Raw genomic sequence first — 15,793 nt, 5'->3', positions numbered from 1 at the left:
TTCATCAAACACATACCGTAAGGCTCTTCAACATTAAAATTTTCATGTAAGATTCCTATACAACTCTTGCCCTTGGATTTTATTGGGTTTTTTTAATGACTGCTGTTAAAACTGATAATGAAGCAAATGCATTTGCTCACAAGTTTTTTTCTTTAGCTTACAAATAGGCCAGGAAGGGGATATATGGTGAAAAGTAATGAAATAACTTCTCTTCTATGACTTAGGACCGTGATGGCGAACCTATACGCGGAGCCATATTAGTGGGCACGCCAGCTCAGCTCTGGGGCGCATGTGCGCGCCGTCCAGCTGATTTTCAGGCCTTCTGGGCCCACCCGAAGTAGGGAAACAGGCTGTTTCCTGCCTCTGGAGGGCCTGGAGGGGGGTGGGGAAGGCCCGTTTTTCTTTCTTACCTGGCTCCAGATCCTCTCTGTGTATCTGGGAACGGTGAAAACAGCCTTTCCCACTCCCTTGGAGGCCCTACGGAGGCTGAAAGGGCCCATTTCCCCACTCCCGGTGGGACAGGAAGTGACGTTTTTTCCTGTCCCCAGCCTCCAGAGACTCCTAGAGAGGCTCCTAGAGACTCCTAGAGAGGCTCCTAGAGACTCCTAGAGAGGCTCCTAGAAATTCCTAGAGAGGTTCTGGAGGCTGGGGACAGCAAAAAATGTCACTTCCTGTCCCACCGGGAGTTAGGAAATGGGTCCTTTCAGCCTCCGTAGGGCCTCCAAGGGAGTGGAAAAGGCTGTTTTCGCTGTTCCCAGATACACAGAGAGGATCTGGAACCAGGTAAGAAAGAAAAACGGGCCTACCAGGCCATCCTGTGCCAGGAGCGGTGGGGGGGGAGGGGGTTGCGCACACATGCGCGTGGGCACGTGCGCGCGTGACCCTCCCCCGCCCCCCCTCTCCTGGCACGCGATGGCAAAAAGGTTAGCCATCACTGACTTAGGATCAGTCAACAAAGCTAAATCATGGAATATGCAGCAATATCAAAGTTAAGTTTTTCAGCACACAATGAAACTGAAATCTGGAATTCAGCATCATTATGTCATTAAACTGCTAAGTCAATTGTCTACAGCAGGGGTCCCTGACACCCACCGGGCTGCGGCCCATTCGGAATCCGGCCGCACATGCGTGTGGGGGCACGTGCCTGGGTGCCTAACATAGGGTGTGTCAAATTTTTCAACTTTCAATTTCCAAACATTTTTTTTTTTAATTTGATTTATATGCCGCCCTTCTCCGGAGACTCAGGGCGGCTTACAATGCGTTAAGCAATAGCCTTCATTCTTTTGTATATTTTATACAAAGTCAGCTTATTGCCCCCACAAACTGGGTCCTCATTTCACCTACCTTAGAAAGGATGGAAGGCTGAGTCAACCTTGAGCCTTGGAGAGATTCGAACCAGCAGAAATTGCAGGCAGCTGTGTTAATAACAGGGTGCACTAAACCCCTGTACTATCAAGGCTTTACAGTTGCTCAAAGATTGTGACATGCCTTGGGGATTGTAAAGATATTTTGCTTTCTTTAATATAATTGAGCTGTGCTTGAAAACTAACTACATAAACACATAAAAATGTGTTTGTTTCATGCTGCGTAGCTCCGCTTGCATAAGCAACAGGCGAGCGCTCTCACATGCTCAGTCCCATTTGTGTGAGCAGCAGGCGCGTGAGAGCACGCTCCCTGCTGCTTGCGCGGGAGCGTCCCTTCTTCCCCCATCACCGCCACTGCCAGTCTGCAAAGCCAGAAATAATGGAGACCGCTGGTTTATTGAGATTCTCAGTCATCCAGGTTATGGTTGTCTCAAAGGTGCTTTTTCCAAGAGGCAACTGGACTTCCTTTGTTTTTCCTTGAAGATGTTTCGCTGCTCATCCAAGAAGCTTCTACAGTTCTGACAATTCAGTTCTCCAGTCAGAACTGAAAAAGCTTCTGGGATGAGAAGCGAAACATCCTCAAGGAAAAACAAAGAAAGTCCAGTTGCCTTTTGAAAAAGCTCCTTTGGGATATTAAGTCAGTTAAACTATTCAATGTTTAATTGTATCAATGTACTGAACAGTTTTTTTTTTAAAAAAAACATACACCTACCCGCTATGCAACTGTCATCAGATATTGGTACATCAAGGTAGATAAACCCCTTATTATATAAACCTAGGGATATAAAAAAGAACCCCATTATCATAACAGATATTCATGCAGTGTCTTCAATCAATTTGTTGTTCCAAGAAACAAAGAACGTGAGACAGAGTTCAGAAAATGGTATATGGAATACTGACAGTTATGTCCACATTTTTCTCCAATTCAAATTAAATCCAGTTGCTGTTTTGAAAATTAATCCAAATTACTACACACATGGCACAGTATTGGGCAGAGGTGCTAGTAAGAAAGGATACATCTGTGGCACAGACCTGTGAGACACAAAACTCATTCTCTAAAGCAGTCTTCTCAACCTTGGCAACTTTAGGATGTCTGGGTTCTAAGACATCTTAAAGTTAACTTTAAGAATTCTTTGAGTTGAATCCAAACATCTTAAAGTTGCCAATATTGAGAAACACGGCTCTAAAGTATCCTTCCTTAGTATTCTTTCAAGATTGATTCTTTCAAGATTGAAATTAATAGACTAGGAAACATGTGCACATACAGACACACACAATCACACTCTCACACACAATGTAAGCATGCTGCTTTTTCAATGACAGATTTCCTTTGAACATATTCAGATGAAAGTTCCAAAACAAAAGCAGCTGGAAAGTTACAGTATAATTACAATTTTATCTTTATGCATATTTGCTTAAAATATGATTCGCCAAAATCCAAATCCATCTCTGAACAAGAATTAAATGTATATGTATGTAATGAATTACATGTACTTTTAATGTACATTAAATGTACATTTCATAACCCTGTTCTCTAAAAAACTTGGAAAAAGACAACATTTTAGCTGAAAAAGTATCTGCAGTGAAACCTTGCAGTAACAGACCAGTAGATAAGTGTTATATCCATTATTTCCAAATGCCTGTTAAATTGTCAATTATGTTTTTTGCAGCAATTTACAATGTTATGTTCATTTGCATAATGATCTCATTTAGGGTTAATTATATCATTATGCCAATCGCCAGAAATGATGTGAAATTAATATAAATTTAATTTCCTTCAGGAGGATGCCTGGACAGAAATCTGGTTAACTGCATTCAAAATAACACTAAATTTGTTTTGTTAAATTGTAGTTTCAATGTTTATCAATAGTCACACATAATTATTCTAAAATCTCAAGTGTTATACAAATAATTTATTGGTTCTGTGCGGTGCTCAAATATTTCAGAGAGATTAAATTTTGCAAGTAAATTCCACCAGCATGATTCGGATGACTGAGATACTTATTCCATGAGCTGGAAGAGTGTTTAATTATTAAGGCTAATTGCAAATATGAAAAATATGAAAATAGCAAAACTATTTTCTAAACTGAAGGGAAATCCAAAACAATACCTGATTCAGCATTGGGATCAGCTGTTCTAACAAAGATACAGAATAACAGAATTGAAAGGGACCTCAGAGGTCTTCTAGCCCAACCCCCTGCTCAGGCAGGAAACCCTAGACCCATGATGGCGAACCTATGACACGCATGCCACAGGTGGCACGCAGCACCCTCTCTGTGCGTACATGAGCCGTCACCCCAATTCAGCTCCGCTGCGCATGCATGCGCACCTCCTGCCAGCCAGCTGGTCGTCCAGTCTCTGTTGCGCATGCCCAGGGGTGGGACACATGCGGGGCCCCTGAGTACACATGCATGGGGGCAGGGCATGTGTGTGGCCCCATGGGACTGCACACACATGCGGGGGGTAAGGCATGTGCGGGGGGCACGCACGCATGCGTAGGGTGGGGTGCATGTGTGGGGGCCGCACGCACATTGCATTTTGGGGGTTCGTGCGCGCTTTGGGTACTCGGTCTGGAAAAGGTTAGCCATCACTGCCCTATACCATTTCAGACAAATGAACGTCCAGTCTCTTCTTTAAAACCTCCAGTGTTGGAGCATTCACAACTTCTGGAGGCAAGTTGTTCCATTGATTAATTGTTCTATCAGGAAATTTCTCCTTCGCTCTAGGTTGCTTCTCTCTTTGTTCCGTTTCCATCCACTGCTTCTTGCTGGCATTCAGGTTCTTTGGAGAATATGATGACCGTCACTTCTTTGTGGCAACCCCCGAGATATTGGAACAATGCTATCAAGTCACCCCTAGTCCTTGTTTTCATTAAACTAGACATACCCAATTCCTGCAACCGTTCTTCATGTTTTAGCCTCCAGTCTCATAATCATCTTTGTTGCTCTTCTCTGCACTCTTTCTAGTCTCAACATCTTTTTTACATCACGGCGACCAAAACTGGATGCAATATTCCTGGATGCAGATGTTGAGACAGTACAGAGAAGAGCAACGAAGATGATTATAATGACTTACCAAGTCATTATAAAGTGGTATTAATGCTTCATGTAATCTTGATTAAAAAAAGGGGGGGAAACCATACAGCAAAAGGTAAATGCCCAAATTATTCTCTACTCATTGATTCTCTCTAATTTGGATGCTTTCCAATCTTTATCTTAAATCTGTAACAAAAATAATACGCAAAAATTACTCTTTTGTTTGGAAGAAAAAAAACATGTAACTCACTGTGAACAACATTGTAGTCTAGGACTCCAGCAAGCTGAGGACCTGAATCAATGATTTTATCAACTGCAATTTTTTCACAGGGTGTGCATATCTAACGAGAAAAGGATGTATTAAATAAGGAATGCATAAGGGTTTAAAAATTATTTCATGTAGAGTGGGCAATGAAGAACACAATCTATCCCTATGCTAAGAACCCACTGTTTGATTCAATTAAATTTTCCACTAGAGAAAGATGCATGTTTTCTATCACATTAATTCAGGATGACTTAATGAAATTGTACTTAGTAGGAAGGTATAGATAGATAAAAAATTTTTTTTTCAAACACTGCATAATTAGTTTATGAAACTAAACATAAGCCACAGCTTATTACTGCTGTAATTTTCAAGCAACTTTATCAAACATAATTCACCAAAAGAAAAGTTTCTGATCAAAACAGCCCAGGTTTTTAGGTTCATGACCTGGAAGTGGAAGTAATTTTTTTAGCAGTCCATCTACAACTAACTGAGCTGGAAAAAAATAATTTTATTTATACCTTAATGTCATCCTCTGTGATGTAACCGGCTTGTACTACCCACCAAGCTTCAATAGCAATTTCTACTGGTTTCATGGGTAGCAGGTCACGGGCAGTTTTCCTTCTAAAAAATTTCTGAAATGTTTTAAGAAGAAATTACTGTAGGTTTTCAAATGCAGAACATTCAAATTTTTAAGCACACTATCCCTTCCCCCTGATAAGACTGTCCTTATCATTCAGCCTTGTTTCCGGCTGGGGAATTCTGGGAGCTGAAGTCCACAAGTCTTAAAGTTGCAAAGTTTGGAGACCTCTGATGTAGACTGAAAGTGAGAAACTGTAATAGGTTCTCTGGTCCATATTTCAGTTTCACCCACATAAAAGTTCTTTTTAACTGAAGCACATGCATCCAACTGAGAAAAATACATTTGTTTATCTTTTTTATAAGCCAAAGACAATGATAATAAATACATAGGGATAGACCATTTATCAATCATAGATATCCAGAGCCTACAAAGTAAGCTTTGCATCAGGGGTACCCAAACTCACCGACGTCTTCGTGAACTTTTAGTTGGGTCATCGACTCCCAGACATTATATGAAAATAATGTATTAAACACCGCTTTAATTATTAATGACTAGCTAGATACCCATGCTTCGCATTGAAACTATGTGATCGGGCTTGATAAATCAACACTTACAGCTTGAAAATTAATGAGTAGTTACCATCAGCCTCTCCTCTCCCCTTCTCTCCCTCAGCCTTGCCCCACAGAAACGTCTATCCTATCCCCTTCTCTCTCTCAGCCTTGCCCCACAGAAGCCTCCCCTATCCTATCCCCTTCTCTCCCTCAGGGTTGCCCCAGAGACCTCCCCTATCCTATCCCCTTCTCTCCCTCAGCCTTGCCCCACATAAGCCTCCCCTATCCTATCCCCTTCTCTCCCTCAGCCTTGCTCCACAGAAGCCTTCCCTATCCTATCCCTTTCCCTCCCTCAGGCTTGCCCACAGAAGCCTCCCCTATCCTATCCCCTGGTTGCTGCTGTAAAAGTAAAACTGAAAGTGAAACTCCTCTCCTATGCTTGTGTTTTGCATTTGGAACAGATTTCTTTTCAGGTGGGGAGGGGGAGTAGAACTCTTTAGCATCAGAGTGTGTTAATCATAATATAGGAAATACTAATGCTCTGATGGTCATTTCGAAAAATCCTTTCTTAGTGAGCACCTAGAAGCCAAGAGGAACATACATGGCAAATTTCATGTTTGTAGGTTTTACAGTTCTGGAGATTTCGTGATTACGGCGTGAGTGGCTTTCGCTTTTATATATATAGATAAGAATATCAACCCTTATGGATAATCCCTTCAACCCTTGGAGCTGATCATTCTGGAGAACCCTGCCTTTCTTGGTCATATTAAACACCCTTGTCTTCCTTACTGTACTGTATCATACATGGGCCTGCCATGGCCATCATTAGGGAGCTCTTCTTAGCTAATGTTGAAATAATTTTGTTAGCTGCCCATTTTAGGATGTCCAAGGTAGTCCTCAACTACCATTCGAGTGACCGTTTGAAGTTACAATGTTACTGAAAAAAGTGACTTAAGACCTTTTTTCACACTTACAACTGTTGTATCATCTCCATGGTCAAGCAATCAAAATCCCGATGCTTGGCAACTGACTCATATTTATGACGGTTGCAGTGTTCCAGGGTCACCTTTTTTGACATTCTGGCAAGCGAAGTCAATGGGGAAGCCAGATTCACTTAACAACAGTGTTACTAATTTAACAACTGTGTAAAGAGAGATTGTAAAATGGGGCAAAATTCACTTAACAATGATCTCAACAGAAATTTTGGGCTCAATTGTGGTCTTAAGTCAAGGAATTCCCGTAATTGAAAAATGCAGAGGTTTATCTTCAAACCCATAAATGAAAGAAAGATTTCCATGTGCTGAGACTTATCAGAAGTCCTTTTCCAGGGAAACTGAGCAAGCAACTGGCTTCAGAAATCTCTCTGGAGCGAGGCATACATGTCATTTTCCAAGCTGTCTCTGAAGGCTGAGATCTTTTTGATTTCCCAAGACTTTAAAAATTTTCAGCCAAATTGAATTCATCTTCCTATTAGAACACTTTTATTTCTGGAAGTGTGATCCAGACACACATTTATAATATTGTCTGATCAGTGCTACAGTGTTTTTTATTTTCAGCGCGTTCTGTTTAAGGGCAGGATATATTTTTTTTAAAAAAAAATGAATCGATGCTGTGCAAGATGATGGCAGGATATTTATTGCCATATTTACTTTCCCTCCAGAAATTGAGGGAAAGTCATAGACTAAAAAAAACGACCCTTGTAACTTGGCAAAGACTACAGATGACCAGATGCAAACAGTGGCAAGCCAGTATCTCATAAACTGCCAACTGTACCTGCCAAAACAAACTGTCCTTGTGGGCAGCCTCAAAACTCACCAAGCCAAAGAACTGGAAATCTGAAAACATTCCTTTTAGGTTACAAAAAAACAAAAAAACAAAAAACCTGGCTAGGCAAAGTACAAGTGCTCAAAACTATGAACATATTTGTTTTTATATCAACCTCTAAACAAGAGGCCAATAGTAGATCAAATGGAGAAAACAGAATACATACTTTTGATGACCTACATTGGTTCATCAGATCAATATACTGGTTTCTTCCTATGCCAAGAAGCCTTAAGCCTGAAAAAGAAAAAGATAAATCTCTTAAAAACAGAATTCTATTTTGAGAGAAAGTATTACTAATATGCCACATTGCTCCCCCCTCTTTTTTTTTTGCTCTATAACCCAAAAAGGCACCCTTAAATGGGCAAAAATAATAGATTTATCTGAACGTCATTTGTCATTAAAATAACATTCAGTTGAAGATAGTCATTATATTCTGGTTGGCTGAAAACAAGCATTATGTCTGGAATTATCATGCATTTTTCTAAATCTAATAATCTAAACATCGATTAAGTTAATCCTTGATGCAAAAGTTATGTAAGAACTTTATCTGAAAAACATCTACGTTTGAAAGCAGTCATTTTTAAGTTGGACCAAAGAAGGCCTCCTTAATTCTCCTACAACTTGGAAGATTTCAAACAAGATATATATATATCCTTGTAACAGCTTTTTATCAAAGACAAGCATTGTTTTAAAAGTTTGTCGTGGAATTCTGAGCTTTTAATCCAAGATCTGTATTTGTGCAATGGAAAAGAGAACGAGTATATCTGCAAAAGACATTTATTACAAGTTATAGCAATCTAACTAGAACATTAGATAATCAGAAAACTAAACAAAGATAGAACCATTACTCAGAGCAATCGCTTTAATGAATAACTGCAAAGTGACTGCAATTGAACGGCCTAAATAATCTAAATATCATTATTATGGCTTACAGCTAAGACAATAAACAACTATTTAACAGACATGTGATCGTGCAGAAAATTTATTTTGTTAACTTTCTCCATGTTATTCTCTTATTGCTGTCTCTTTTGTTCTGTTTTCAGATGGGAGAGATTTACTTTTAACTTCAAAAGCTTTCTTAAACAAAGTATTGCAACTTCAAAAATAGGAACTATCAGGCAGCTGGACTTTCGAAACTAGGAAATTCTTTTTAAAAACTAGGCACTTATTTAACACACGTAAACTGAATATAAGTTTATACTTACAGTCTGCAGCAGTAAAATTAGGCAATGAATCATAACTTTTTTCACTGTTCATTATGTCCTTTGCAAAAAGAAAAAAACAAAGTGCAAAGTCAATTCAATCATTGTACATTTTAAATTTAATAGCTGTATACTGATGCTACATCAGTATGTGCTTCAAATCCCAAGTCTTGTATTTCAAAAAAACTACTGATTATCACTGGAAGTTTTTTTAGAAAAGACTGGACAGCCATTTGTCTGAAATGGTATAGGGTTTCCTGCTTGAGCAAGGGGTTGGACTAGAAGACCTCCAAGGTCCCTTCCAGCTCTATTCTGATTAAAGATTGATTACTGTCACTGGAAAAAAAGCCTGGGAATTAACTGACAATTCAATCTCTTCTTCCTTATACATGTTAATTCTTTCAAAGCAGCTTCTTTGATTGAAGAAATTGAATGGAGAGCTCCAAATGGAATATAAGTAATTCTCAATTTACGACCACTGGCGACCATTCCAAACTCATGACTTACCTAAAAAAGGTAAGGGGGTTGCAACTCGGCTATGAAGTTCCTACAGTTGGGTATCTTGCTGCAGTCATGTGACTGCATTTCCTGCACTCAGCAACATGGCCACATTTAGGAGAGTCTGCACTATCCCCATGTCACCTGACTGCATTGTACAACACTTTGGTGAAAAGTGGAAGTTAGTTCCGGTTTTCGACAAAACCAGGCCATAGTAAACAATGGGCTCATTTAACGACCAATGTAAAAAAAAAAAAAAGGTCAAAAAAATGGGTTGTGACTGGCCTATTTTAGACTGTCACGACATATGGCTATAATGCAGGGGTCTCCAACCTTGGCAACTTTTAAGACTTTTGGACTTCAACTCCCAGAGTTCCATAGCCAGCTGGGAGTTGAAGTCCACAAGTTTTAAAGCTGCCAAGGTTGGAGACCCTTGCTATAATGGATAGGTTCCATTACGGTCTTATGTTGAGGACTATCTGTACTAATGCAGCTCAAGGGGTATAATGTTCCCCTACGTGTAACAGTAGCCAAAGAAAAAGCAAACACCAGACATGTGTTTCCAGCAGGTAAGCATTAGATGATATGTATTGTTTGCTGTGTTTTGTTTTGTTTTGATGCATTTGTGGTTGTTCTGTATGTTGTTTTTAAAGACAAAACTGTTTAATAAAAATTATTTAAAAAAAAAAGAAAAAGAAAAGAAAAAGAAAAAAGAAAAAGGAAACCAAGTATTTCTCTAAGCTTACCTCCATTATTCCTGTGTAATATGAAAAAGGTGTTATCCTTAAGCCCTTCACCATAATGTCAGACAAATGGTAGGGGTACAACATAAGATGATCTCTGCTGTATTTTAACAGATCCTCGTAGTATTTGCGTTCATCTTTCTTGATGTGCTTAACTGGGGAAGAAATGAAACAACAGTCTTCTTAAATTAGTTAATAATGTAATCCCTTTTTTAAATAGGGTACCAATGGGGCATAAAGACATCAATGCAAACGAGTTTACTTTCACATAAAGCTGAACAATTACCTATGCATCTATGTAAGTAAGAAAGTCAAAACAAGACAGAATGGTTGTTAAACTGAAATCTGCGGCCCACTGGGAGAAAAATTATATTCTTAATTTATTATTGAATTGTTTATTTATATTTCATCTATATGAACTGCCCATCTCTCTCAAAGAGAGACTCTAATACCCTACATCTGTCTAGTGCAAGATTATTTTCAGCAACACTAAAAATGCAGAGTATAAGACAATGCAATAATGTGGATGGAATTGAGATCAAAACCAGAATTAAAGTCCATAATTTAAATACTTAATAATGAAAATAAAAATATTATGCCACACAATACTTACTACAAATGTAGGATTCTATGTTTGTGCTGGCCAAGGATGATGAGAACCAAAATCCTTGAAAGCCAGAATAAACCAGCAATATCATCAGAACTGAGTTTTTATATGGGACCTGATGTATATAATGACACTGGGAACAAAGCCATCTAAGATGTGTCCACACTCATAGGTGCAAAAGAGGGAGAGAATGTTTTAAAATTTCTAGATTATTGACAGAAGTTCCAGAGTATTTATTTAAAGCATGCATCTCATCCGTTTTGCTCAGTTTCAAGACAGAAGTGATGGGTTTATTTCTATCTACATTTGTAAAATTCTAACAAAACACCTTGTCTTTAGGTGCTGTCATTGTTTATAATGTTTTACAGAAATTCATAAGAATTGGTGTAATTTCTTGATTTTCCTTTGTAAATTGGTCAATGTACTTCAGCAACAAAAAAAATCTATTAGGGATCATTTTTTTCAGCATGGCCAATATTGATAGAATAGTTGCAAAACATTTTCCCTTTCCCAAATCTGTATTTTTTTACTCACCTAAGTTATTTCGGTACCGAAGTTGATTGCGGATACTGTAGAGTACAACCTGCTTTTCATATTCTCGTTGTGAGTTTCCAAGACCCTATGAAGCAAACAAATCACATTCATTAGGATAAACTAATAAAAATTTGATGAACACTTGGATGTTCAGAGATTAACATCCACTCTTTCAGCTTGAAAGCACCACTCATCTTTTCAAGAAGATGCATGATTGACTTGTAATAAAATGAATGTATTTTTACCTAAAAGAATTGTTATAAAATGTGATGATAAAAAGTAGTTGGATACTTTTCTCCAAATACAACCAATTCTTAGAATAAATTTGCATGTAATTTGGGGAAAAAAACATCTGCAGGAAAAGTTACTGGAAAGACAGTTGATTTTATTGAGGCTGGCTGTGATTCAATTACTTCCCATTAGTCTCATGAGGGTAAAAACTGTAAGGACCTGGCACAGAACTTGTTGTGAGCACAAATACAATTTTGAGAATGGAATCAGTATGAATCTCAAAACTGTAGCGGTTTCTAGCATTCAAATATCATGATTTTTATTTAGATATTCAATTTCTATAACAGCCATCTCAACCAATGCCTTTATATGACATATCGCATCAATGATATATCAAACATATCATTGAAAATCATTGAAACATATCTATGATTTTATACAGCAATATTGCAGACCTATTTTTAAGAACGGTGTAAAAAAAAAGGTCTTCACATGATATTTTTAAATGCCACTACGAAATGTTGCCACTGTCTACCCATGTGTTCTTGAGAACAGTCTGCATCTGAGATTGCAAAAGACAACATACCGATTATAATGCAACATTTAAACTTAAACCAATAATCAGATTTTATAAGAAGCCAAAAATGCAGAATGAAATTTATTATTCATTATCCTGGAACTATGGAATGAAAAATTGGAATATCTAATCTTGGAAAATCAATGGATCCAGGTTTTAAAACACAAAATATGCATGATTTAAAAATGAAATCAATTCATTAGAAAGTATTATTTCATAACTTTTGGAACTCTCAAAGAAAGTTTAGAAAGTGCTGGACATTTTCTGCTGGAATTGTATGAAATTTGATATACGACTTTAGTTTTGTTTCAAATCATAGCATTTGTTAATATACTTTGGGAAAGAAATGCAATAGCTAAAGGTGTAAAGATGAACTATATCTTATTCTGAAATGGACTTTGTCACTTTGTGAAGAACTTTGGCTCTACCAAGTCTGGTGCTGACAAAGAGTATAATCTTAAGTAAACAGAAAGAAATTTCTTGATAATAAGAAATGTATTCAAGATATGAGTTGGGTTTTCTAGTTTTTAAAAGTCTTTTATGTTCTTAAAAATGAAAATTCAGATCTTTTTAGTACTAAGATCAGATCAAAATTAATTTTATCTCAATACAACATGGATATTATACACTTTTTTTTCTTTTTTGTGAGTTTCCATGTTTTGGTACATTATTTTAATTATTCTAATGTTCTTTTATAATCATGTTTTGTTGGTGTTGCATTTGTTTATATTGCAACGTAATAGAAGTATTCTATTCACTACTGAAAACATTTAAGACAATTAAGTTTAACACTGACATTAGTTAGGATGTTAATATGGCACTGATACGAATGATATAAAGTTACCAGCTTGCAAAACAAATACATGCAATTTTGGCGTAAAGAGATTATAGCAGTATTGATTATAACTCTTTCACATCATGTGTAGTAAGATTGTGTACAGGAATGCTTATATCTTTTAATCTGTGATTCTGGGAAAGGTGGTTGAATAGAGAAGAGGATGACCAGTAATAAAGGGAATGGACCCTTTATTTACACTTACAGTGTACAGTAAGTTACAGTGGCGATGATAACCTGAATGACAGGTGAGTGCAAGACCTGAAAGACCAGGTGAGGGACAGATCATGATGGAGGGACTCTATGTAGTCACTAGGAGTAAAAAATGACCTTATTGTATATAATCGATAGCACTTTAATCAATCAATCAATCAATCAATCAATCAATCAAAACAGAGCTGGAAGCCCCCTGCTCAAATAGGAGACCTATACCATTTCAGACAGGTGTCTGCTCAATCTTTTCTTAAAAACCTCCAGTGATAGAGCACCTACAACTTCTGATTAGTTGTTAACACTTTGTAAATTCAAGTTATGCCTGCACAACTCCCTAACCCATAATTGTCTTAACCATACTTTATTGAGCTAATCCAGTTCTTAAGTGATCTTAACTAATAATGCTGTCCGCGCAAACTACTTAATCCAAGTGAGCTAATCACATTTTACTTTAGAGTGTTTTGTGAACTCATTTTAGACATGACTCTTAATAGGCTCCTGTGGCAGAGCCACAGGAAACCTGGAACAGAGCCACAGGTAACCTGGAATAACCTTGACTCTGTAGAGATTCTCAATCATTCAGGTCATGGTTGTCCCAAAGGTGATTTTTCAGGAGGCAACTGGGCTTTCTTGTTTTTTACTTTTGAAGAAAGAAGGAATTTATATTCCTTGCAGACAGCTGGCCATTTGTATCCTTTTAGAGGGTCTTTGAAGCACTTGGAGGTTTATCTGTGTCCTCAGGGTCACCTAGTTCCTGTAGTCTAACGATCCTCTAAAACAGTGGTTCTCAACCTTCCTAATGCCGCGACCCTTTAATACAGTTCCTCATGTTGTGGTGACCCCCAACCATAAAACTATTCCTAAGACCATTGAAAATATGTGTTTTCCAATGGTCTTAGGTGACCCCTGTGAAAGGGTCGTTCGACCCTAAAGGGGGCGCGACCCACAGGTTGAGAACCACTGCTCTAAAAGGATGCAAATGACCAGCTGTCTGCAAGGAATATAAATCCTTCCATTCCCCATTATCCTGTTACCGCTGAAGAAGCTTCTTGGATGAGAAGTGAAACGTCTTCAAAGAAAAAATAATAAAGTCCAGTTGCCTCCTGAGGGAAAAAAAAAGCACCTTTGGGTTAGGGTTAACCTTTGGCTAAGGCACTGAGCTTGTCGATCAGAAAGGTCGGCAGTTCGGGGGTTTGAATCCCTAGTACAGGTCTCCTGCATGAGCAGGGGGTTGGACTAGATCAGTGGTCCCCAACCTTTTTATCGCCGCGGCCCGCTGAGCGCGCGCAGGGGTGGGGGCACGGCCCAGGAGCCTTTGCGCTGCAGCGTTCATGTCCCCCGGCCGCTGCGCGGCCCGGTGCCAGGTACTCCACGGCCCGGCACCGGTCCGCGGACCGGGGGTTGGGGACCACTGGACTAGATGACCTCCAAGGTCCCTTCCAACTCTTGCTACTGTTACTTGAGAGAATGTCCTCCATGTCCACCTCACTAATGGCTCAGGGAAGCTCATTAGCCGATCCTTTGCAGTCGAAGATCGCGCCTTATGTTCAACCAAGGCTCTTCCAGTAAAAGGGAAGTGGCAATTCGGATTCACGAGGCCCTAAGTTAAGTCAATGTGTCTCAGTAAACTTGGCAACCTTAAGTCATGTGGACTTCAACTCCCAGAATTCCCCAGGCTGTAAGGAGGACGCAGGCGGCCACGTGCGTTACCTGCCCTGGAACAGGGTCATTGACCAGCATTGCCTTAATTCTCCTCGGACTGCAGCTCACCCCGTTCCCAGCCAACGGAGGCCTATTGCTCGGGAAAAAGGGGAACCGCAGCCCGCTGCGCTACGTCGGGAAGGAAGGAAGGGCAGAAGAGGAACTTCCAGCATGGACCAGCGGGGGAAACGAACTTGACTTTTGGCTCAACCTGAGTGGGCTACGGGTAGCCCGAGGGGTCAATTTCGCGGGACGTCGGAGGGGCGTTGCTTTCGTATGGGTGCCGGGAGGGGTCAGTCAGTCAGTCAGTCGGTACCTGCTTAACGCTGGCGGGGAGACGGGCCCAGGGGTAGTTGTGGCGAATGTGGAACTCCACGTCCACATTCATGGCAGGTTCCCCGGGATGGGGGCGGAGCGAGCAAGGGAGAACGGACGGAGGGTTGGCGGGCCCCAGGTCCTCTTCGCGGCCGCCTCAGCCCCGCTTCTGAGGCGACCCCACGCAACTGCTCAAACTTGCCTTCCGCTCCCCCCCGCCGCTTCCGCGTTGTGGACGCCGGCGGGCCCGCCCCTCCACCTAACGTCAGTTCCGGCGCTGAGGCGAGCTGGAAGGCGTGAGCGCGCGTGATGGTGGGGTGGGGGGGAGAGGACAGACGCGCGCGCCGGATCTATGGGGCCCTCCTATAGAATAGAATAATAGAAAATAGAATAGAATAGAATAGAATAGAATAGAATAGAATAGAATAGAATAGAATAGAATTAGAAATAAATAATTAGAATTAAATAGAAATAGGAATAGAATAGAAATAGGAATAAATAATTAGAATTAGAATTAAATAGGAATAGAATAGAATGGAATGGAATGGAATTAGAAATAAATAATTAGAATTAAATAGGAATAGGAATAGAATAGAAATAGAAATAAATAATTAGAATTAGAATTAAATAGGAATAGAATAGAATAGAATAGAATAGAATAGAATAGAATAGAATAGAATAGAATATCGGTAATTAGAATTAGAATTATATAGGAATA

At 39.5% G+C, this 15,793-nt stretch overlaps 1 protein-coding gene across 1 annotated transcript in view; it reads right to left on the bottom strand.

The window, feature by feature from the left end:
• Positions 1-15,285, bottom strand: part of FAM91A1 (family with sequence similarity 91 member A1) — a 42,777-nt gene extending 27,492 nt beyond the window's left edge. Inside the window, exons 1-8 of the mRNA XM_070940340.1 lie at positions 15,077-15,285; positions 11,204-11,288; positions 10,066-10,217; positions 8,825-8,882; positions 7,786-7,853; positions 5,183-5,296; positions 4,650-4,740; positions 2,077-2,139 (exon numbers count right to left, since the gene is read on the bottom strand). Of these exons, the coding sequence (XP_070796441.1) occupies positions 2,077-2,139; positions 4,650-4,740; positions 5,183-5,296; positions 7,786-7,853; positions 8,825-8,882; positions 10,066-10,217; positions 11,204-11,288; positions 15,077-15,148 (703 nt within the window). The 5' untranslated portion in view covers positions 15,149-15,285. The remainder of the gene's footprint in view (positions 1-2,076; positions 2,140-4,649; positions 4,741-5,182; positions 5,297-7,785; positions 7,854-8,824; positions 8,883-10,065; positions 10,218-11,203; positions 11,289-15,076) is intronic.
• Between the last annotated feature and the right edge of the window lie 508 nt (positions 15,286-15,793).

This window comes from Pituophis catenifer, unplaced genomic scaffold (assembly GCF_029215685.1).
Source record: "Pituophis catenifer annectens isolate HBS135680 unplaced genomic scaffold, rPitCat1.0.hap2 SCAF_3, whole genome shotgun sequence".
In the NCBI taxonomy this organism is placed as follows: Eukaryota; Metazoa; Chordata; class Lepidosauria; order Squamata; family Colubridae; genus Pituophis; species Pituophis catenifer.
This window is presented reverse-complemented; position numbering and strand designations above follow the sequence as displayed.